The sequence below is a fragment of the Lissotriton helveticus genome, chromosome 6 (genome assembly GCF_964261635.1).
Source record: "Lissotriton helveticus chromosome 6, aLisHel1.1, whole genome shotgun sequence".
NCBI classification, from domain to species: Eukaryota; Metazoa; Chordata; class Amphibia; order Caudata; family Salamandridae; genus Lissotriton; species Lissotriton helveticus.
In genome coordinates this window covers 1,898,295,611-1,898,321,144 of record NC_136067.1, presented here as the reverse complement: position 1 = coordinate 1,898,321,144, position 25,534 = coordinate 1,898,295,611, and the positions used below count along the sequence as shown (strand labels likewise).

The window sequence follows — 25,534 nt, the reverse complement described above, 5'->3', positions numbered from 1 at the left end:
AAATTAACAACTCACCTTTTTAAAAGTAGGAAAAGTGTTAGTACTGTGTAAATCAAACACCAGAAATTCACCACCAAAAATTCCTCACAAATGTACCTCAGACAGTAGTATCACAAAATGGCTGTGGTTTCCTCTCATTTGACATATATACATAACCAATTAACTTTCATCACACACAAATACAAAACCAAAGTAACATTTTAATTGGTTCTAAATTTCAACACTTTCAAATGTGTTTTCCCCATGCAATTTTCTATAGGACATTTACATACGTCTACAGCCTGAATGGCTGAACGGAATTACACCAAACTTGGCAAAATGGTACATCAAACCTAAGAGGTCAGGAAGGATCTACTATGCCCCCTTATGGTCATTTCCCCCTTCGCTTTGGCCTCCTCTTGTCTCTCAATCCTACCGAGAGACAAGATGGCGGCCGCTACGGACTGTTTGGAATGTTGACAGACGCCGGAGAACCAATCAGCTTCGCAAAGCTCCGTAACGCGAAAAGTACGAGAAGCAGAGCGCTGTTACAGATATATATCTTTTTTTGAACGTTAATTTCTCAAAATCCACTGGAGCACATATATTGAGACCTAGCAAAGGCACATCGGGCTACCAGTCCCTAATATTTTACCAAGTTTCGTGCAAATCCATTCAGCCGTTCGATTATTATTATTATTTTTTTTTTTTGCCCCGCGGGGCCCTTTTAAAACCTCCACATCAAACCTAGGGGGTCAGCGAGGATCTACTATTCCCCCTTATGGTCATTTGCCCCTTCGCTTTCGCCTCCTCTTGTCTCTCGATCCTACCGAGAGACAAGATGGCGGCCGCTACGGACTGTTTGGAATGTTGACAGACGCCGGAGAACCAATCAGCTTCGCTTCACAAAGCTCCGCGAAAAGTACGCGTCCTGGGCCGCTGCCCAGTCCGCTGTTACAGATATATATCTTTTTTTAAACGTTAATTTCTCAAAATCCACTGGAGCACATATATTGAGACCTACAAAAGGCACATCGGGCTATATATATATATATATATATATATATATATATATATATATATATATATATATATATATATATATATATATATATATATATATATATATATATACAGACAAACTCCTGACCGCCAAGTGGAAGGCGGAAAAATGCAGGTGCGGACCTCTTCTATATTACTTGGAATCATGGACCAGACCACGAAATTAAGGTGCAAGCAGTGTAGTTTATTTATTCAAGCATAACAAGACGAGTGTCTTCCTTGACGCGTTTCGCTCCACGAAGGAGCTTGGTCACATGGCGCGTCCCAACAGACATTACGTTTATAAAGTGTTTTAAAAGCCCAACCAGCTGTGGAAAATAAACTGGCCGACAACAAAGTGTAAACAGTAAACATAGACAACAGACTATTGCGGAGCAAAATGTAACCATGCAGTAGCTTCATTTTAAAATATATCTTATTTACACATATGCCAGAATTTTGTGCATGATTCATACATATTCATAAATATTCCTCTCATGTGCAAATGTAGCATATCTAAAAACTAAATAGCCATAAAAATATATAATTTATATTGCACACACGCAGATCGTTCTAACTCCAAAATTGTATAAATAAATACTGAAAATGCTCCGTGAGTGCTCCTTTACCTTGAAGTGAGTTATTGTGGAACACGCAAGTCCCGCCCTCGCGATGTAAGGCACCCGTTTCCGAGTTCGGCAGTGGTATGTGGGAACTTTGTGAAAAGTATATATATATATGAATTAGTTTACTATACATAGAGAAGAATCAGAACAAGCTGATAATTGTGAGATTGTAAATACTTTATTTTTGATTATGGTAAAGGTTTAAACTCGTACTTCACGATAATTGTAAATACTCACAAAATGGCCATAAGTATGTGCTAGCCAAGAATAGATTGTGCAGGGTTGAAGGTCTAGATGACCATGGAAATGGTAGAGGGCACTTATACACAGCACTGTATTTAAATCAGGTCTAGACCAAGGGACTCTATGGTCCAGTCGAAGGCAGGAAGCCGAAACGCGTAGACCGTCCAATTGATGCACTTTGCTTTTGCACATGGTGTGTAAATAAAATAGTGGAGAAGCTATCTGTTGCTGTGCCGTGTCTTTATCTACGAGAATCGTGGGAAGAAGAAGCTGATGCAAAATTTGGCGTGTGCACTGGAACGCGCAACACAGGCACTCCAGAAAGAGGTGAAGCGATCGTGAAAGGTCGTGAAAGGACTGTAATCCAGTGAGTTTCAATTTGGGAGAAACGACCGACGCCTCTGCTGCAAGCCGGGAACCCCCGTGAAAATATGCTGTGGGAAGATTCGCAGTAAGAAAAGGAATTCGCGGGGGATTGTGAAGGCGACGGACCCAAGGGTGAGTGAACCGGCGGGGTGTGTGTCAATTTCATTCCGCTCTGTAGCGCGGCGGAGGCAGCGTTCGGGTGGGGTGAGGGGACATCCTCCCATCGGCAAGCGAACCCTTGAAAGCGAAGCCGGGGTGTAGTGTGCAAATAAGCGTAGGAGTACTAAATCCGCTTTAAATCAAAAAAACGCTCACCTTTCATTTCACAAACCTGGCTGCACCCGCGCCAAGCGGGAGAGGATTAGCAAGTCACCCGGAAAGGAAGCCGAGAGAATACGTCATCGGCAAGGACGAACATTCCTTAAAGGGGCCGTGCAGCATAACTGGAAACTAAATGAACACAGGGTGTTCAGTAAGTAGCAACAGACACGTTCTTGGATTCAGCATACTTTGGCTATGAGGGAGCTGACTATCCTTGAAGAATTATAGCAAAAACACACACCTGGCAATAGAAAGATCAACAAGGAATTAAATAAATCAACCCTGCACAGTTCAAGAAATGGCAGATAAATCTAGGAATCGCCAACTAAGGGCGAGCGAGCTACTAAATGACGATAACCCCCCTACAATGACTACTGATGCCAAAGGGGATGGAGGAGAAAGAACAAAGGAAAGAACAATTGTGAACATAGTTAGAGAACTGCAAATACAGCGAATCCAAGAAATTAACAAATGGTGGGAAAAAACATCTCTAGAAAAGTACATTGAATATAAGAGGATCCCGCGAGGTCTAAGGATTCTTATAATGCCAACTTTAAATGACTTGGATGCGGACTTGATCAAACTATGGCAAACAGATACAAATGAATGCTCCTTCAAGTTAATGAGAACTTTGATCATTCATGCCGAGAGGAAATTAGAAAAGATTACAAGCACAATAACGGCATTAGAATTAGAACTCGCAGACATTCCAACATCGGAAGAAAGTAAAGAGGCAATTGAGAACATGGAAAAGAAGGTGGCAAAACATGAGATGGAAGTGGAGAAGAGAAAGGCCAATAAATTCACCAGGGATAGGTTGGATTATATGAACGGCCGGATCTATACATTCGCACGTAAATATGACACCCTAAGAAGTCATGTTGCTATGGACAAAAACATGGATAGAGCCAATGAGCCGACGGAGGAGGTCGACAGCTCAGAAGTGAGCTCCATTGAAGGAGAATCCACCACCACACCGCTGGATTTTCGGGGGGAGATAAAGCTAGCACATATGGTCACGCGACAAACAGGAAGAGGCAGATCCAATGCTTGGGGAAGGGAACAACGTCCACCGGTGAAACCCCCAACAAACCAAAAACCAGAAGGGGTGGAAAAAGAAGTAAAAGCAAAGCGAGGCAAAGGAAAGCAAAAGTAGCTATGAAAAAGAAAATGTCAATATCCAACAATATAGTAATAAACTTATCTAACATACAATTGTCGGATACACAATTAAAGCTCTTAAATAGAGGTCTTTCTTATTGCCCAACAAAATCCATAAATGTACCCAACGCACGCATTGATCTCTACAAATTCTGCCGAAAAGTAAAATTGAAAAAATATTTTGCAGAAAAAGACCGCAGCAACAAAAAATCAAATGTTCCCAAAATAAGTGAAACAACATCTACTGTCGCACAGAAGGATTTAGCAGCAATGATAACACTTGCGTCAATTAAAGAAGTCCCCTCAACCAGCCAAGAGGATAACACAATATCTCCAGGAATGGAAATCGACTTCTGTAAGACTCTTGGAATAGCGACAAACCGAGGAGGCAATAGCGGGTTGAAAAGAAATTCAAAATTTTGCCCGCAACTTCCACCAGGTAATAAAGTGGATTTATTTCAAGAACTAATGGTCGAGGAAATAACTAAAATCGCCGATAAATCTGTAAAAAATGGGCAAATGAAAAAACAAAATCTCTCTCCAAAAGAGTATAAAGCCATGACCGAATTGAAAAATGATACATCGATAATTATTAAATCATCGGATAAAGGGGGCAACCTCGTAATACAAAATGTCTCAAGTTATATTGAGGAAGCAAATAGACAATTAAAAGTTCAAGAACACTATGAAAAATTGACAAAAAATCCCATGGAAGAATGGACATGTGAGTATCACTCCATGTTATTGAACTGGAAAGACAGGGGTCTATTGGATTTTGACGAGTATAGCTACCTGAAAACAGATACCCCAATCATGGCAACCATATACTTTTTACCAAAAGTTCATAAGTCACTTGAATGTCCACCAGGGAGACCGATTGTGAGTTCGATAGGATCACTTTTGGAAGCAACATCAAGGTTTATAGACATTTTTCTTATGAACTATGTAACAAACTTACCCTCTTTTCTAAGGGATACAATGGACTTTTTACAAAAAATTTCCACATGTGAATGGAGACCAACTTATCTAATGGCAACCATTGATGTTGCATCGCTCTACACCTCAATCCGCCACGAGGACGGTATTGGGGTGGTAAGGAAAGCACTGGAAGCGCGCTCTGTGAACTTACTTGAACATACAACTATGTTACTTGACATGCTCCGCTATTGTTTGACCCATAATGTTTTTCTGTTTTTGGGGGGACATACCTCCAGAAACAGGGGACTGCTATGGGGACATCATTTGCACCCACTTATGCAAATCTTTTGATGGGGGCTTGGGAAAGTGAAGTGATAACAAGAGATCAAGAGAATCCAGAGGGGCCAAAAATTAGGCTTTGGTGTCGTTTCATAGACGACTTGTTTGTCATATGGGACGGAAACGAAAACTCGCTAGAAACTTTTGTCGGATCTCTAGACAATAACAAATACAACTTGAGATTCACTTCAACAATCAGTCCTCACTCCTTGATCTTTCTAGATGTGGAAATTTCTGTGAAAAATAATAAACTTTGCTCCAAAATCCACAGAAAACCGACTGCATGTAATAGCATTCTACATGCGAACAGTGGACACCCCATGAGACTAAAATGGAGTATTCCATATGGCCAAATGTTGAGAGCGAAGAGAAATTGTTCCGAACAGGAAGATTTAACAGAAGAAATTGACAAAATGAGCGTAAGATTTCTAGAAAGGGGATACCCTGAGGAAGTAATTTCTACTGCACGAAATAGGATGCATCTAAAAGACAGGACTGATCTATTAACTCCAAAAAACAAGAGGCCTAAGATCAATGAGGAACATGAGATAAGTCAAGGGATGGAGGTAACCAGACTCATTATGGACTTTAATGATCAGAGTACCATCATGAAAAAAGCCCTTCAGAAACATTGGCAAGTCCTACTCTTGGACGATACATTAAAAGAGACCTTGACAAAACATCCAAGTATCACATATCGGAAGACCTCTTCCCTAAGGGACATTTTAACACAAAGTCATTTGGAACTACGGGAAGAGAGGAAACAGGCGTGGTTGACAACACCAGGTTTTTGGAGATGTCACAAATGCAAGGCCTGTGAGCACGGAACAAACATCAAAAATTACAAATTGCAAAACGGCAAAACGGAAATAATTCAGGACCACATTACATGTGACTCAAAGTGTGTGGTCTACAGGCTACAGTGCCCTTGTAGCAAGTTTTATATCGGGAGCACTGTGAACAAACTAAAATTAAGAATACTCCAACATCTAAGGGCCATTAAGAACAAGGACCCATGCTACCCGATGGCCACACATTTTGCTAAATATCATCAGAGCAACCCCGCCCTATTGAAATACTCAGGGATCAAGCTGAGCAAAATCTCTGAGAGGGGCAGTGACCAAACTGTACAATTAAGACGACTGGAATCTAGGATGATATTGAATATGGGAACTAAGGTGCCGTTTAGGCATAATCTGGATGCCGAATTACATGTACATCTGTAGAATTACACAGATACAAACTGATGAAAGTACGGGACTGGAATCCTTCACTATAGAACTGTGTGGATTAATGTATAGAATGTATATAATGATGTGTCTGATGTTGGATACAGCACATATTAGAAGCCAGTATAAGTTTAACGAATCTCAAAAAATTCCTCTTCTTTTTCTAGGTATAGGACACAATTGGGGAAGGTAAAAAGTAATAATTAACTGAAATAAGGGATATAGAACGGTTTGATATAGTACTTTACAGATATTATGTTTTCATATATCCTAAGAATCAAGCGAGATTGGCCAAGGGTTGAGAATTACTTAAAAATGTATATAATTGTAAATAGAAGATCTAATATTGATTGCAATTTGGAATGTTATATATACATTTAGGAAACCTTCTCTAATTTTATATTTATTTTTATTTCTATTTTGGTTAAATATTTGGGAAGTTTACAACAACAATGAATTTGGAATTCACCTTCCCTGTTATATAATTTAAAAATGAGTACTTTACTGAAATGAATTAGTTTACTATACATAGAGAAGAATCAGAACAAGCTGATAATTTTGAGATTGTAAATACTTTATTTTTGATTATGGTAAAGGTTTAAACTCGTACTTCACGATAATTGTAAATACTCACAAAGTGGCCATAAGTATGTGCTAGCCAAGAATAGACTGTGCAGGGTTGAAGGTCTAGATGACCATGGAAATGGTAGAGGGTACTTATACACAGCACTGTATTTAAATCAGGTCTAGACCAAGGGACTCTCAATCAATCAATCAATCAGGTCATTTGTAGAGCGCACTACTCACCCGTAGGGTCTCAAGGCGCTGGGAGGGGGGGGGTGCCGCTACTGCTCGAACAGCCAGGTCTTGAGCTTCTTCCTGAAGGAGAGGTGGTCCTGGGTCAGGCGCAGATTGGTCGGAAGTGAGTTCCAGGTCTTGGCGGCCAGGTAGGAGAAGGATCTTCCTCCTGTTGTCGCTCTTCGAATGCGGGGGACGGCGGCGAGGGCGTGGTTGGTCGATCTGAGGAGGCGCTTGGGAGTGTAGAAGTTGATCCGGTTGTTGAGGTAGCTCGGGCCTTGGTTGTGTAGGGCTTTGTGCGCGTGGGTGAGGAGCCGGAAGGTGATTCTCTTGTTGACCGGGAGCCAGTGCAGATCTCTCAGGTGTCCGGAGATGTGGCTGCGTCGGGGGATGTCGAGGATGAGTCTCGCCGAGGCGTTCTGGATCCGCTGGAGTCTCTTCTGGAGTTTGGCAGTGGTTCCGGCGTAGAGGGCGTTACCGTAGTCCAATCGGCTGGTGACGAGGGCTTGGGTGACCGTCTTCCTCGTCTCGGTGGGGATCCATCGGAAGATCTTACGTAGCATGCGCAGGATGTTGAAGCATGACGAGGAGACGGCGTTGACTTGTCTGGTCATGGAGAGGGAGGAGTCCAGGATGAAGCCCAGGTTGCGTGCGTGGTCCGTCGGTTTGGGTGCGGTGCCCAGGGCGGGGGGCCACCAGGAGTCGTCCCAGGCGGAGGGCGTGGAGCCCAGGATGAGGACCTCCGTCTTGTCTGAGTTCAGTTTCAGGCGGCTGGTCGTCATCCATTCGGCTACGTTTCTCATCCCTTCGTGCAGGTTGGCTCTGGCGGTGGAGGGGTCGTTGGTCAGGGAGAGGATCAGCTGGGTGTCGTCGGCGTAGGAGATGATGTTCAGGTTGTGTTGGCGTGCGATGGCCGCGAGGGGGCTCATGTAGACGTTGAAGAGGGTTGGGCTCAGCGAGGATCCTTGGGGTACGCCGCAGATGACTTTGGTGGCCTCTGACTTGTATGGTGGTAGGCGGACTCTTTGTGTTCTTCCGTCGAGGAAGGAGGTGATCCATTCCAGTGCCTTCTCCTGGATTCCGATGTTGCTGAGGCGCTGTACTAGGGTGCGGTGGCAGACAGTGTCGAAAGCCGCGGAGAGGTCCAGGAGGATGAGGGCCGCTGTTTCTCCGTTGTCCATCAGAGTTCGAAGGTCGTCGGTGGCGGCGATGAGGGCGGTCTCGGTGCTGTGGTTCGCTCGGAAGCCGGACTGTGAGGGGTCGAGGGATCCATTCATCTCGAGGAAGGCGGCCAGCTGTTTGTTGACGGTCTTCTCGATGACTTTGGCCGGGAACGGGAGGAGCGAGATGGGACGGTAGTTCTTGAGGTCGGTGGGGTCTGCTGTGGGTTTCTTGAGGAGAGCGCTGAGTTCGGCGTGCTTCCAGCTCTCAGGGAAGGTGGCGGAGTCGAAGGAGGTGTTGATGATGTCCCGCAGGTGGGGTGCGAGGACAGCGTTGGCCTTGTTGAAGACGTGGTGAGGGCAGGGGTCAGTCGGAGATCCGGAATGGATGGAGTTCATGGTGCGGATGGTGTCTTCGGTGCTGATCGGGGTCCAGGTGCGGAGGGTGGTGGATGGTGGCGTCGTTGCGGTTGTGGCTTGCGTTGGTTGGTTGCTGAAGCTGTTGTGTATGTCCGTGATCTTGTTGTGGAAGTAGGACGCGAGGGAGTTGCAGAGGTCTTGCGATGGTGTGATGTCGTTGTTTCCGGCGTTGGGGTTGGAGAGCTCTTTCACGATGTTGAAGAGTTCCTTGCAGTTGTGTGCGTTGTTGTCCAGCCGGTCCTTGTATGCATTTTTCTTGGTGGCGCGGATCAGTTGGTGGTGTTTCCGGGTGGCGAGCTTGAGGGTGGTCATGTTGTCCGTCGTTGGTTCCCTTCTCCAGGCTTTCTCGAGGGCTCGACAGTTCTTCTTGGAGCACTTGAGTTCGTCGGTGAACCATGGTGTTTTTCTGCTGCAGGATCTGCTGGGCGGGGTCCTTAGAGGGGCGAGTTCGTCCGCGCAGTTGCTGATCCACTTCGTGAGGTTGTCGGCGGCCTGGCTGGGGTTCGCTGAGTTGGCGGGAGGGTGCTGGCTCAGGGAGGCGGTGAGCTGGTCGGCTGTGATCTTGTTCCAGCTTCTTCGAGCAACCTGTTGCTGGAGGTGGTGGATCGTCGTTCTTCTGAAGGTGAAGTGGACGCAGCTGTGGTCCGTCCAGTGGAGTCCTGTAGCGTGGCTGAAGGTGACGTCTTTGCTGGATGAGAAGACGGCGTCGAGTGTGTGTCCGGCGAGGTGGGTGGGGGTGGTCACCAGTTGCTTGAGTCCGAGGTTGTCGAGGTTGTCGAGCAGGGTGCTGGTGTTGCGGTCGTTGTTGTTCTCCAGGTGGAAGTTGAGGTCCCCGAGGAGGATGTAGTCGGCGGAGGGGAGAGCGTGCGGGCTGACGAAGTCGGCGATGTCCTCGCTGAATCGTGTGCGTGGACCCGGGGGTCGGTAGATCAGGGTGCCTCTGAGGGTAGTCTTCGGGTTGGTGTGGATCTGGAAGTGCAGGTGTTCAGCGGTGGTGAGGGTGTCGTCGGTGTTGGTCGTGATGCGGATGGTGTCTCTGTGGATGATGGCGATGCCTCCTCCGGTCTGGTTGTCGCGGTCCCTCCGGGTGATCTTGTAGCCCTCTGGGATGGCGATGGCGATGTCTGGGGCTGAGGAGGCGTTCATCCAGGTCTCGGTGATGAAGGCAACGTCGGGGGCGGTTGTGTCGAGCAGGTTCCAGAGTTCTACGGCGTGTCTGTGGATGGAGCGGGTGTTGAGCAGGATGCACTTGAGGTGGGTGCTGCTGGAGTTCGGCTTGTCGGGTGCAGGGAAGGTCCGGATGCATGTGAACTTGCAGGCGAGGCAGCTGAAGGGTCCGTGGGTGTGCTTCGGGGCGGCTTGGTGACATCCTGGGATGTGGCCGGTGTTGAGTGCGGTGAGGTCGGCGGCGCTGTAGGTTCGTCGGGTCGGCTTCCGTCGGTGGGGGCCAGGGGTCCTGGCACTGGGCGCGGTCCAGGCGCGGACGGGCGCAGACGGGCTTACCTTTGGCGCGCCTTCGGCGCACAATCGGCGCGCCCGCTGCGCGTCAACGCTGCGCGTTCGCACGGTCGCCATTTAAGGCGAAGTGCGCGGGTGGGCGGAGCAGCTGGGAGGCGGGAGCGGGGAGGGAAACAGAAGAGAAAAGGGGCGGGGCTTAAGGCGGTGGCGGGAAGCGGGGGCAAAGCGCGATGATAAGCGGCAATTTACAAGCGCTAATCTGAGTGAAACAGGGAAAAAAATACAGTGACACACAATCTGGGGGGAACAAGCGCAAATACAGGCAAAAGCGGGTGAAAACTACAGAGAAACACGATCTGGGGAAAACAGGCACAAATTCAGGCAAAAGCGGGTCAAAACTACAGAGAAACACGATCTGGGGAAGAAATAAAAAACAAGCACAAATTCAGGAAAAAACAAGCACAGTTACTGGAAAAAACGGGGGAAACACCACGGAGATCGCTCAGGGCGGCAGCGAGGCCGGCGCTGAGACAGAGGCAGGCACTGGGGGGCACACGCAGCAGCTGGTGGCCGTGCGGCGCGGGGGTGTCTATGGTCCAGTCGAAGGCAGGAAGCCGAAACGCGTAGACCGTCCAATTGATGCACTTTGCTTTTGCACACGGTGTGTAAATAAAATAGTGGAGAAGCTATCTGTTGCTGTGCCGTGTCTTTATCTACGAGAATCGTGGGAAGAAGAAGCTGATGCAAGCCGTAATGGCGAACCGCGTCGTGGAACTTTTCTCATCTGCTGAATAAATCTTTGTATACTGCAGCCCTGGGTGTCCCGTTTCATCAATATTTTTTGATGCGTGGTGGAGTGAATATATATATATATATATATATATACCAGTAGGTAGTTATAGTTAGGACCTTGTCTCTATTCAAAAAACGTTTTTTCTTTTGCCAATATCTCTGGCGTTGTTTCACCAATCTTTGCGAAATTTTCAAAACCTAATGGGGCGGTCAGGTCAGCTGCTGCTGTGTTGAAAGTTTCAGGGTGATTCGTCAAGCGGGGCGAGAAAATGGGAGGGGTCCCGAAACGTTTTTTCTCCATGTTAATTTCCATAGAAAACTGTTGCTACAGCCTGAACTGCGGGATGGAATTACACAAAATTTGGCAGAAAGGTAGCGCTTGGTACAGAGTGCACTCTTTTTGTTAAATGGTATAAATGTGTTCAGTAGCTCCTGAGAAATGTAGACATTTCTCAGATATACACATATAGCTGCGGAGGATCCGCAAACCCTCCTAATCTCGTGCCTGAGATCTGATAGGCTGCCAATACGTCAAACCAGGAAGTGTTGGCTGACATCTTGTGACTTGATTGAACCAAGAAAAAAGGTCAAACAAGGTGAAACAGCAAGGAAAGGGGGGCAAGGTAGAGACGCCTTGACCTCCTGGGCCTGCTCAGGGGGTCCAACAGGGACCCCCAGGGGCAAGAAAAGCATTTTTTTAAACGCTTTATGCAGGATTTGCATTGGATCTGCCAATCCAGCTAAAAATGAAGTGTGGAGTCACGCACTTCGTTTAATTAGACCCCCGGGTGGGCCAGGTCCCGGGGGCAATGATCAAAATACATGTGGGAGCCTGCATGGGCCCACAGAGCCTGGGGGCCTGCCACCACCCCGGGGCTATGTTCATTAAATGCGAAGGGACCACACTGGCCCCCGGCAGCTCCAGGGACAGCCACCTCTTCGGGGCTTTACAATTTTAAATAAATTCATGGGGGGCTCCTGCTCCCCCCAGCCCCAGGGACCGCCACCTCCCGAAGCTCATTTTGTTAAATGCAGGGGACAAGTGGCATCCACGCAGCCCCGGGGACCGCCACCTCCCCGGGGCTAATTTGAAAAGCTGCGCGGGGGCCCCAGCCCCCCCACAGAGCCCCAGGGACCACCACCTCCCCGGGGCTTTAAAACCATGCAGCTCCCCTCATAGAGCCATAATTGGCCCTGGGGACCGCAACACTCAGGGCCAACTCCAGCAATGTCCTTGGGTGCCCACCCCCAGGACATTGACTTTGCAATGGCATGGCCACACAGCCCCCCTACCGTTTAAAAAAAAAGTAGCAGGCGTGGAGGGAAGCCCAACATGTGATGAAATGGGAAAAGAGACTAACCAGGTCCACACCTCTCAGGGAAGGCAAACGGCTGCCTGAATTGGCAAAATGGCAGGGGTTCAAAGGATGGGATGCCATTGGGATGACTACTCTTGGGGACATAACACAACGTTTGCGGAGCTACAAATGGAATATAGCCTGACGGACAAGCAGTGTTATAAATATATTCAACTCCGGCACGCTTGGCAGACGCAAAAACCTGACATTGCAGATCTCCCGGAATTTGCCCCATTAGAAGGCCAGTTGCTACAAGAAGAGATACCGAAGAAAGCAGTCTCATGGAAATACAAAACCCTAATAAACAATATGCCTGATAACCTATTAGCGCTCTGGGGCAAGTGGGAGGAACTCGTAGGTACGCTAGAGAACATAGACTGGGAGATGGCCCTAACGCACCCTAGGGAGGCCTAGAGGCCCATAGGAATAAATGGGAAGACATTCTCAATTTGCGATTAGCAATTAGCGAATCGCAAATGAGAATGCAATTTCAAGGGTGCAGGGGTGTCCAAAGGACACCCTGTTGCACCACTGAAATTAATCTGTGCACATATGTTGCGCACACACATGCCCTAAGGTAATGTGTGTGCGCAACATGAAACTTTGAAAAATGCAAAAAGTGAATTTTTCTAAGTTTTTGCACATTACCATGAAGTTCAACTTCATGGTAATTTGCTCCCCCTATTAGCGAAATCGCTAATTTTTTTACTTTGTTGCATTGCATTTACGGAATCTCAATTTGAGATTCCTTAAATGCAATCGCAATTTAAGGAATCTCAATTTAGAGATTCCTTAAATTGCGATTTTTGCATTTTCGCAAAAATACAGGCCGCAAAGGGGCAGATTCTGAGAATCTGCCCCTTTGCGACCAGATTTTCCTTTCATGCATCTGGGCCTTAGTAACATACTGCAGGCACAAATCCCAATAGCCCCTAAGTATGTTCTATTGGGCATCCACACAGTCGTCGACATTCCCATGTATCAGCTTCTGGTGAGTAACCTAGGCCTCGTAGTAGCAAAATGTGACATAGCTAAATACTAGGGGAGACCGGAACTTCCCACCTTGAAAGAGTGGCAGATGAGCATGGACATGTACATGGGGGCCGAGAAGACAGTATATAAAGCGAGAGGTTGCCCGAGAAAGTATGGCAGCCAGGGCTGAGCTACTACAACATAGAGATGGAAGATGAGGACACAGACGTATTGGCAGGCACCTAAATGGGGCGCAGGCGCAGGGTTCGCTACTCTAGGCCCACATCTAGCTAAGGGACCTTTGGAGTTTCTAACACAAGGGATGGGAGGCATCATAGGGGTCATGGAAGAAACTCATAATGCTGTAAACTCTGTATCGTTCCTAACTGCAAACCTTGTCATTTGTAATCGATGGACATTCATTGAGATGTACCTGCTGAGTTGTTTGATGTTTTATCACAAAATAATAAAAATATATATATTTTTTAAATAATAATAATAAAATAAAATAAATAGCAAAGGGCGAGCCCTGGGGGATGAGGGTCTCGGGGGCAGAAATCAGCCTTAGGAGGGGACCACGCGGCCCCTTCTTGTTTTATTACGAAAAAAATGGGTCAGGCCCCGAAGCATCAAGGGAAGGGGGGGCCACACAGCCCCCCTTCCTGGAATACTTTTTTTTAAATGGAAGCTGGCAACTCGTCGGGGCTCCACCCCCTTTCTTCACTACTCTGCAGTTGCGCCTCCTGGCGCGTTCTTTGTTGGAGGATGAAGTGCCCTTCTTACCTCCAATAAGCCCCACACAGCTGGATTGCTGAAATGTGGTTGGAGGCCACAACTCTTTTTCCACCATTCTGCTTCCGTTGTTTCTGCTGAGTGTGTGGGGAACATAAAGTGCTCTGATACCCAACATTGGTATGAGTAGTGCTATCAAAGAAATGAAATATATGTGAGTGAGGGACAATGGAGAGATGTGGGGCACCTTTGAAGGGTGGTAGTGAGGGAATCCCTGGAGAAGGAAGTCATTGGGGGCACCATGAATGATTGCCGCACCAGGCACAATCAGTGCTAAAGCCGGCCCTGACAAGCTGCTTTCTACATTTCTCAGGGATCCCAATATGATCTACCTGACAAATTCATACATACAATATTTCTTTTACTGATGACCACATTAATCTTTAATGACAAGACACTAAAGACTGCTACTTAAAAATGTGTTTTATTAATTGCAAACTATTGAACCTCTTGTGATCCAAGATTCCATTTACAGAATCGTTATCCCAAAAAAATATTGCTGCCAATTACTATAAAGCACTGAAGTGCGACCTCAGAGAGCCCACCATTACTCAGGTATGATTATTCTGTCAGGACTGGAATATGAGCTCTCATGATGATTATGACATTCTTGATGAGCTGCAACAGATCATGAAACCGGGACATGCACAATGGCGCTTATTTACAAGCCACTTACGCCACCAGTGCATCAGTTTTTATGACGCTCTGGTGGCGCAGAGTGCAGACCCATATCTACTAGGTCACGCAAAGCCACTTTGCTTGGCTTTTCATAGCCTCGTAGATATGGTGTAAGGCAACGCTGCTAAAGCCCCTGCGTTGCTTTACACTGCATCAGGGAGGCTTTCCATGGGTGCTTTTGTGGGTATTCCAGACCCATGGGTTTTGACGTATTCCCAGATTTACAAGGATCTGTAAACCTGGGAATGCACCAAAGCTGTATGCTTCACCGAGGCAGGCGTAACAAGGAGAAATATGTTTATTTATCCTCATTTTTTCCTCTTTCAAGGTGTGCTGCATTCATATATAGAGGAAAACGCCTACATGGATTGTTTTTGTGCAGGAAGGTGTGCCTTCCTGCATAAAAACAATCCTGCCAACAATGCAGACACCCTTGCACCTTGGTGCAAGAGTGCCTGTATTAGCGCTAGTCACTATATTGTGCGCCGGCTGAAAGAAACGAAATTCATTGTATCTCATAAATATGTTGCATTCCTGCTCTTTTGATTTGGCGTAGCGCAGTGCAGCAAAAACACTTGCAGCGCTGCCCTATGCACTTGCGGCGCTGCCCTATGCCAAATCATTGCAAATGAGGCCCCAGTTTTTTTACTGGAAGGTCCCCAACAAATAAGACTTCCTTGAAATAGGTCTATTGTTGAGTAAGCCCAAATTACCAATTATTGTTTTCAAGTGAACTGGTAATATAAATCAATGTGTTAGCTGCATCCCACTGAGAACGAAGCATAGTCTTCTTGATTGTATCTCTGTGCCATAAAAACGCTTGGCCCTTTCTGCAGGCTCATCCCCAGACGTTTTGCATTTGCTGTGCACTTTTTTGCCTGTAGTCTGTCTTGGGTCACATGACTGGGTGTAAGTGACAGTTAGACTTTGTGAATTACTTCCAGACAGTCACACAATAGAGGGATTAGGTGTGCCTGGATTGGCCATCTACTGGCAGGATGAGGGTGGAACTGAGCACAGCCCCACTTAAAACGGAATAGCCTGTGCTCTGGTTTCTCAGAAAGGGTCTTCATTGACAGCCAGTTTGGAGCCAGGGCAGGGGAGGCGGGAAATTCAGTGCACTTCAAAGTCACTGTCTGGAAGTTTCTCCCACCGTCCAGAACCAGGGCATCAGGGTATAAAAGTAGGACCTCAGACACCAATTCTTCAGTACACTTCTGGACCTGTGGATACTCTGCCAGGAAGAAGGACTGCTGTGCTGCTATAAGAACTGCCACTTTGCTGGACTGCTACTCTAAAGGAACTGCTGCCCTGTTGTGCTGACATGCTGCCCTCTCCTGCTTGGGAAAGAAGATTTGGACTTGAAGCTTCATTTTGAACCCAGGACCCCACAGTGACTCCAAGTGTCATTTGCTTGGCTCCTGATCTGAGCCTCAGGCATACAAAAGGCTCCTCAACCCGCTCCTGGACCCATCTGCAGTGAGTTCCTGACTCCCAAGTGGTACCCCTCAGGTCCAGGGCCCTTGGTGTGGCTCAGAGATCTCAAATCAAACTTTTGGGCTTTTCGCGACTGCAAATGGGCCCTTTTGCCCTGATACCGTGACGCTCGCACTGAAAACAAGCGTGAGCCACCGCCAGCCCGTCTCTCTACACTGCAGCATCGCCCGCTCACAGAAAGGACCGTCAATGCGGACCTCCCGTCCGCCCAGCTGCCACGCCCTTACTTCTGCCATCAGCACACTGAATACCACTGAATTTGGTACCAGTAGCACCTGCTGTTAAATTTGTAGAGACAAACACTTTCTGGAAGCAAGTTTTTTTGCATTCCTTGAAGTCACTGGTAGAAAAGACACTAACATAAGAATAGCATTGTTCTTATGCAAATTACTCAATAGGGGGCATACTAACTAAGATATGACATATTTTTGCTGTCTCCTAGTGCTGGTGCTCTGTAAGCTGCCTAATGCAAATGCAGGCACCCTTGCACCATAGTGCAAGGGTGCCTGCATTACGAGCAGCATTGTTTTTGTGCAAGTAAGGATACGTTCTGGCACAAAAAACAATTCTTAGAAGCAATGTCCTCTTTCCATGTGTGCTGCAAAATGCAGCATGCATATAGAAAGGAAGTAACAAGGAGGAATAAAGATATTTCTCCTCATTATGCTTGCTTCAGGGTGACATAGATTGTTGGTGCTATCCAAGGTTTAGTTATCTTAGAAAATCTGGGATTGTGTCAAAACCATTGGTGGATGCAGGGGAACTCCTATGCTCCACTCATGGAAAGCCTCCCCTTCCCAGAGTAATGAAAGGCAGTGCTAAGTGCACCTAAAGCTATGGAAAGTGGCTTCATAAATGCCAAAATAGATTTTGTGTCAGGCTGGGCTATAAAAGTGACACAACCAGGACACAAAACCTTAGTAAATCTGGGTGTAGCTGGCAGTTGGTCTTTGGATATTGCTCCCAGACAGTGAACAAAGGGAGCCTAGGTGTTGGCAGGATGAGCCATCTCTGACTTAATAGGGGAACTGAGCTGTGAGCTACCACAATTGCACATCACCAAGACTCTGCTCAACCCACTCACAAGGTGTTTGACAGTAGACTTTTGTGACTCCAGACAAGCTGGGACAGGGCAAGGAGTCAGGAAATTCCAAGCACCTCGGGGGAGAGGGGGGAGAGGACACCTGCAGAAGATTCTTGTACTTCAAATCTGATACCAAGTATAAATATTGGACCCACCTCTTCAGCACACCTCTGGACCTGTGGAAAACTCAGAAGGACTGCACTGCTACAAGTAGTTCTGCTACTCTATTGCCCTGCTGACTGCACCTGCATCTTGAACCCAGGACCACCAGAGTGACTCCAAGGGCTAGTTGGCTGGCCTTCCCATCAGAGTTTCAGGGACAGAAAAGGCTGCAACCACTTTGAACCCAGCACCTGGACTCTGTCTGCTGTGCATGTTACCCCCAAGTGGTTCCATTCAGTCCTGGACTCTTGGAAGTGAGTCTGATAGTGCTTTGCCATCTCAGCTGTGGTGCAATGAGAACCGACGCATTGTGACGTATTGCAGCCTCGTATCAGAACCGCCGCTACAAGATTCTTCCCTAACGCAGGGCCTGGCAGCTCCTTAGAACCACCGCTGCACAATGCATCCTCGATCAGGACCTCACATCGCAGCCCCCAATCACTGTGCAACACACCCTTTACGCGGGATCTCACTACACTCCACAACCAGGATCAAGGTACTTTGTTCAGCGAGTCAAACTTGGTTACGGTATCTGGCCCACTACATCATAGTCAGCCTGAACTTGTGACTTGGTCCCGCTCTAGCGTGACCCGATAACCACAGCTGGCGCTTTGTGCATTTAAGCTCTATTTCTATCTAAACCTCTAAGACGAAATAACTCTCGTTCTAAATGGATTTTTCTCATTTTGGTGTCAAATAATTTATTACAATTTATTAGTTTTCTAAGTTGGTTTAGGATTTTTCTGGTTCTTTTTTTCACTTATGTTTCTGTTTGAGCGCTGCATAAACGCTTTACATGTTGCATCTATGTTAAGCATGACTGTTTTAATGCCAAGCTACTAGAGGGTAAGCACAGGTTAATTTGGGGTTTGGTTGTGTTTCACCCTGACAAGAATTGTGGTTGCTGCTTGAGTAGGGGTATACCTCCCTCAACCAGCTAATTTCCTACAGTTCACCTTTAAAGTTATCGGGGCGCATGCATCAACCTAAAAATAGGTCGCAATCAGGCAGATTCGCAGAATCTGCCCCTTATGACTGCTAAATTTGTGATTACTTAATTCGCAATTGCATTTAAGGATTCGCAAATTGTGATTCTTAAAGTGCATTTTTCAAAGTCACATGTTACACACACACATGCCCTTGGGCATGTCTGTGCGAGGCATGTGGATAAATTGTAATTTCAGGCATGCAACGGGGTATCCTTTTGGCACCCTTATACCCTTGAAATTGCATGCGCAATTTGCGTGTACCTCTTGGGTACTCGCAAATTGTGCATGCAATTCCCATTCATTCCTTTGGGTCCATAGGAATGAATGGGAATCAATTCCTTAATTGCGACTCGCAATTTGTGAGTCACAATTAAGGATTTTGTAGGAATTGCAATTTTTTGTGCGATTCCTGCATGCATAGGCAATAGCAATTCTTTAATTGTGATTCCTTAATAATCGGAATTAAAGAATCGCTATTGTCTATGTTGATGCATGTGCACCACAGATTGCAACCAATGAGGTTCGAATAAAATTTCTATCCTGAGATGTTTAGGATAACCACCCCTTTCCTTTATCCAATAAAGCATTTTAATTTCCAATACCTAAGTGTAGCTGGCCATGTACAATAGCTATGGCAGGTAACTCCAAGTCCCTGAAAACAAAGAACAAGAGTATAAAAAAGTGCAGAGTGGGACTGCATTTGTTGCCCTCTGTGAGCACCCACTTCTCTATCTTGCATTCAATATTCTTACAAATATAAAGTTGTAGGATCAGTTAAAGTTACCCTTTTTAACATGCACCACTGTTGATAGGCTCTGCACATTCCCGTGCTTGCAGTCATTATTGCAAATCAAATCATATAATGTCAAAAATTTTCAAACGCACAAAATAAATTCAGAGGTCACCCCGCCACCTAGTTGACCATTACACTTGACTTACTTGTCATAGACAGGCCAGTAGGAATCACTCCATGGTGCAGGTACTACGCCCTCAAACCTATACATGTTGCACCAGGCAAGGCTTTTGTGGTGGAGCTAAAGGGGCTAAACCCTCGAGACCACAGAGGAGTGAATTCAACAGAGCGCCTCAAGAGTTATGGGCACACAAAAGAGTGTCCTTGAGGAACACCAGATTTAAAGCTTGTGGGATCCTTTGTGTTCAGGGGCCCCACACATTGTTACCATAAGCAAACTAGACATGGAACATTTAGGGGCAAAGGGAAAAGGGTTGGGGATGGTACATCTGAACAGGGGGTTGTGGATTTCAGTCCTTCAACAAGTTTTATGATTTATCAACAAAAGTCTGAGGTCTTGTTGACATGTCTATCAAAGCTGAATGCCTGCATTGAATATCACTCCAGCTGATAACAACTGGCCTGGTGTTCCTGCACGGGTTTACCCAGATATAGGAAAACTGGCCTTGAGTTTACGGGTCCCAAATTCCAGCTGGTAAAATTGTTTGCAGTTTCGGCTGTAAAGGCAGCCAAGCGTTTGATCCCAGCACCACCTGACATTTTTCTCTACTGAAGCAATCTTCTCCTTCCTTCCTAGTTGCTTCCCACTACGCCCTTCCACACACAGAAGCCTCTGCGCACATTTACCACCTGCTCTTAGAAGGTGGTCAATCTGTGTGGTAGCTCCCCTCGGAATTAGGGAATACTGGACAGTAATTCTGTGTTCTACAGTTATACCCCTTCTCAAGAGAATTACATGTACTGAGTTTGTATCCCACCAGTATCATCCAACTACGAATTGGGGGTTGAGTGCTTAAATACGAGGTCTACTGATCCCAAAAGAAAATCAAGATCTAGTTGAAAATATTGGAAATAAGGTAGTTTAGTAACTAAAACAAAAAAGGGAATTTCGTGAAGGTAGTGGTAGAGAATATGTTAAGCAGGGCTGTGCAAAAATATATTTTAGCTAATATGTATTAGAGCATTTTCAGGTTACATTTAAGGGCTGTTTTGCAATGTGTGCTTCGGAAATGGTGCAGGCCGGGGTGGGTCTCGAACTCATCAGCAACTGCTGAACCGACACTAATAAGTATAGCGTTTTTCTCTTCAAATGATTCGAAGGAGCCAGGCATTCCCCCAATAGGGTTGGTCTACATAAACAAGGTACCTCATTGTTAGGTTTTGTTTGTTGGGTTCACATACGACACTATGAGGGAACCAACCATTGCGTAGATAGTATATAGAGATTGGTCCTGAAGAATTGCCACGTGATCTGTTTGACACACCAGGCAAGAAACATGGCGACCTCAAACTCATATCCACTATTGGACATTATGCTTGAAGTGGCCGACACTATTTGTTTTTAACTTGGACCAGTGGGCTGCCTGATTAAAATTGAATTGTGGAGCACCACAGGCCTCCCACTTTTTAATACTCTCCCACACACCTCCACTGCACATCTGCTCACACACATCTGCACCTGAAGGCCCTCTACCAGCACAGCATCCAACGGCTTGGGATAAAAAGATCTCTGAAAAAAAGGGCCTTATAGGGTTCATTGCAGCGCCGGCCTTACGAGGAGCATGCCCTATGATGAAGCATGACACCCAGCTGGGTGTGTGAGGGCCACACTTCCCAAATTGGCCATATGGTCAGGGAACCGACCTTCCTAGCCTCCTCCCGCTCCGCTGCTTTCCTCAGAAGGATCCGCATACTCTGTTAATTCACTTTCTTATTTCAAGAAAGCTTCAATATTTTTGTAAATTTCACAAAGCTTGCAATCCATGGGAAGAAATATCAAATTTGCTGAGGAAATCCTTTGAAATTCTGCCCCCATCTAGTTGGTGGCGAAACAGTTCCATCCACCAGCAACTCTATCCTGCCAGCTCAAATATCTGGGGAAACAGAGAGCGTGAATGGTGACGGCTGCTTCATGCTGAGGTGGATGCCTTTGAAAGAACATCTGCGAGACGCAGTAAATGCACTGAGCTCCAAAGGGGCGCAAGTGCTAACACGGGTGCAAATGCTATGTGTACCCGTTTTAGTTGCTGTTGGTGGGTCTAAAGGACACCGTTTAGTACAGGAACATGAAAAATAACCCAAGGAATGCCCACAACTGTCTGTTTGCTCATCACAGCCTTGGTGAAGACAAATGAAGGAGGGGGGGATCCTATGTCAATACCCATTAAATTCACACACCCAACTTCTGCAAGAGAGAAAACTAGATTTTAAGCTTCAACAATGAATGTTCACATGCTTTGTTGTTTTTTTTTTAGGAGAAATGTAAATTCCATCTTGCCTTGTTAATAATCTTGGCACTTGTTGCTGGTCTTTATATTGTGGTCCATATATACACATGCTACCCCAAGCGTCCTTCTTCATCTAACCGTCTCCAAATACATTTTACAATTTATTTACGAACGTTTCGCTTTTATTTATAGGGCCACGGCCTGCGGATTCATCAACCATGATACCTCCCAGCGTCCCCACGTGGAATTTCACATGGACAATGAAAGAGGCCTCCTTCCTGCACACGCATAAAGGAAGGAATGGTGAGTGTTTTCAGAACTTTCAACGATATGAAAACTAAGCAACAGCCATGCATTAAAAAATAACCATTATGGGAATTTCAGAAAACGCATGTCTCAGGAGTTAAAGCGCAGGGGCCTCATTTATGAAAAGTGATGCATCGCTGCGTGAAAACAGCGATGCGTCACTTTTCACTGCGCCCTCCTTGCGACACCAATGATGCGTCATTGCGCACGTCAGTATTTCTGACGTATCTGTATGGCGCAAAAGTGACGCATTGCTGGAGTGTGTCACAAAAGTGACGCAACTCCAGCAATGTGTCCTTTCACATGGGGCAAGCCCCATGTGAAAGGGCCTGCGTCAGTCTTACGCCTGCTGTGAGGCAGGCGTAAGAAATTGACGCATTTGTGTCCTAGAAGTGGCGCAGTGAAATCTCTTCTACTACCCTTTCTTGCATCAATACGCCCCCCTTGCATACATTATACCTGTAATGTGGCGCAGGGGTTTACAAAGTGACGCATCTACATAGATGCGTCACTTTGTAAATATGGCGCAACTAGGCACATTTTTTACGCCACTGGTGCGTCACAAAAAGTGACGCACCGGCGGCGTAAAAGTGACGTACAGCCTCATAAATGAGGCCCCAGGTGTCCAAGCTGAGTATTTCTGGAATAGTTAATTTGCCTTTTCTACCTTTTGTTTCAGAATACATTCTAGATGTGCACACTACTTTATTTATCTTGCATTGTCTTTCTGCCCCCTTAGCTCTTGCCCTATAGTTCTCGTCCTATAGACCGCAGCTGCTCAGCGAATGACATAGATTGACATGACCTTGGCAGGAAGACGCGTTTTTCGTGCACATTTCTTTTCGATGGCTCTTGCTAGTGATTTAGTATTGGCGGCCCGTCCAGAGTGGAGCAGGCCCTGCTGTAGTATCAATCCAGCAGACGCATGCGTGATCTGTCTGTATATTGTAGTCATCAGCAATAAACTGACATCGCCTTTCATGCAGAAAGTTCCTTTTTTTGTTGCTGGGGTCTAGAAGAGTGGTTCTGGTTGGGTGTGCTGTCACTGCCCTTAAGGAAAAAACAGCAGAGAATATTTCTATGCGGGATGCATCCGCCGCCCCTTTCAGTGCATGTCTCTGCTCACTTACCTATACTTCTCAGGATAACAGGTGTCGAAGATTACACACGTATACACAGAGAATCTCAGCTGCAGCAGCTCTGGATCACCATTGCATAGCAAGGACGCAGTGGACCACAATGAACTTTTGGAGGCAGATTTACAAGCCCCTTGTGCCACTTTTGCGCCACTTTTAACATAGGAAAAGTGGCGCAAGGGGCTTGTAAATCTGCCCCTTGGTCTCTAGGCATTCGTGATGGCCGACACCCTGTCGCCGGTACTTTTAGCAGAGAAGGGGACAGACGGTACACAAATGCACAAATAAACTGACTCACACCCATGCATTCACACGGGTACGCACACACACACACAAATCCATTCACAACACTCACTTCCAAATATTCATGCACGCACGCACGCACTAAACTTTATAGAACAAATCATACTCACCTGCACAGCTGTGCCTCATAGCCCCTAGAAGGTCCGGACTGGCCGTTGCGGCCACCGGGCAATCCCCCGGTCGGCCGCAAGGGTGGGGGCCGGTTTTGGGCCTTGGGGCCGTTTTTGTTGCAGGGCCGTTTTTGCAGCTTAACTGCAAAATCGGTCCTGTAACAAAATCGGCTGAAAGAGCTCGGTCGCACCCCCAGGGGGGCGGCCGAGCACTTTGCCAGGGCTGGTTTTGGTTTTCAGTCCGGCCCTTGGTTGGGACTGCTACCTTCCCTTATTGACTGGACTTAGATCAGCTAATGAGGGAAAGCAGTGGCCCCTCATTCGTCACTGAGGGGGAAGGCCCCCAGATGCTTTGCCAGACTGAAGAGGTCAGTCCACAGGACCTGTGACATCTTCAACCCAGCCAGGTTCAGCGCAGGCAGTCAGGAGCCGGTGCATTTAGCGCGTGTCTGGCTCCTGGCTGCCTGGCCTGATAATAAAGAGTGTCCGTCAGGCTGACCTTTGCTTAGCCTGACAGACATTCTTCTTTTTGGGCAAAAGGTGAGGGCGTGGCACCTCCGTCCATGAGCATGGGCCATGGCTGCCGACACCATGTTTGGGAGATTTCGAGCATCAGTCACGAGAGACAGGTGTGCAGAGGTTAGCGTGTCTCACGCTGATTCCTGACAATAACACATTTGAGATCACTCCAAAAATCAGTGCTATTAACTTGTTGGGGAGCTGGGTCGACAACAAGCCATTGACTTTCAAGAAACGTTACCAGCCACGGATCATTTGCTAAACCAGACTTAATGGAGAGCAGCCCTGTTTTGATCGTGCATCGTCAAGCACATAAAATGGTAGAATTTCTTATGTTTTACGTCTGATGTTCGAAGGAAAGAATTGTGAAAGAAGTATTATAAAACAAGTGTTCTTTCAAATTGTTTTAATTTGTTTTCCTGTGGACCCAAACTTGTTTTTCCTTATAATCTTCTAAAAAACGTGTGGATGTATTTTACTCATGCCTTTTTGCATAGACCAGGTTGTCTTTCTTAGATTGCTTCATAGCATTAGTGTGATTGAGAGAAGGAGACAGTTATTTGGATGGTGTAGATGATCAATGACGCAGTGGCGGCTTCCACTGAGTAGCACAAGTACGGCGGGGGATAGAAAAATAAATTTAAAAAGTGACTTACCTTGCTTCCTGACAGTGACCTTGCGTCGTCCTCCTCTGTTCCTGCTTGAGAGAGAAAGTATGCAGGCACCCCTAAGCCAATCACAACACTGCAACGCAGTGTTGTGATTGGTTTTAGCACCGTGGTTCAGCGCTCAGACAGGCAGTGGGAGCCTGTGCATGTTCCTCACCATGGTGTGTATTACAGCCTGGTGGGGTTCATGTAAAGTGCTCAGAACTGTTTAGGCGGCCCAAGACGACTGGCCATACCGTTATGCGCACTTTAGTGCCTACCACTCCTCCCATTGCTGGCTGTCTTCCCAGCCCCTTAAACCTGCCTGACAACGAAAAAATAAAATAATAATAACCTAGTGTTGTTACAGTCGTGTCCGCCATAACTCGCAGGTGGGTGGGCGGGCGGTGGTTGCACGGGGTAATTAAAACATTTTTTTTAAACTTACCTTCAGGCAGTCGGGTCCCACGTCGTCTTAGCAGGAAGTAGCCGCAGGCAGCCTCCCTCCCCTCCCCTAAGCCAATCACAATGCTGCAATGGCAGTGTTGTGATTGGTTGGGACGCCGACCGCACAGGTGTCTATTGGGAGGCTGTTTTCTCCATGCAGGTTGCATGCAGCCTACATGGAGAAAACGGTGTGCATGACTGGCTTAGTCGGCCCTGGGGCTGACCAAACAATCGATGCCCACAAAATTGGGCTAATCACTCCTCGCCGACCTGCGCACCCGCCCGCCCCCAACCAAACCCTTGCTTCTGCTTTCTCACAATGCGAGAAGCAGAAACATAAAATTGTATTTATACCACTCCTCGGCCCACATGAAGGAGCCGCCCCTGTGTTATTATCATTTTATTTTTCCTTTTTGCACTGCTCAAACTGCAGTGGGGCAGTGCTCCCCTACCTTAGCGGAGGAGCTACCACTGCAATGATG

General features: G+C 46.7%; 1 protein-coding gene across 1 annotated transcript in view; it reads left to right on the top strand.

Moving 5' to 3' along the window:
• Positions 1 to 25,534, top strand: part of ALK (ALK receptor tyrosine kinase) — a 2,452,973-nt gene that overhangs the window by 446,575 nt on the left and 1,980,864 nt on the right. The window contains exon 3 of the mRNA XM_078647129.1: positions 21,777 to 21,887. Coding sequence (XP_078503255.1) covers positions 21,777 to 21,887 — 111 coding nt within the window. The remainder of the gene's footprint in view (positions 1 to 21,776; positions 21,888 to 25,534) is intronic.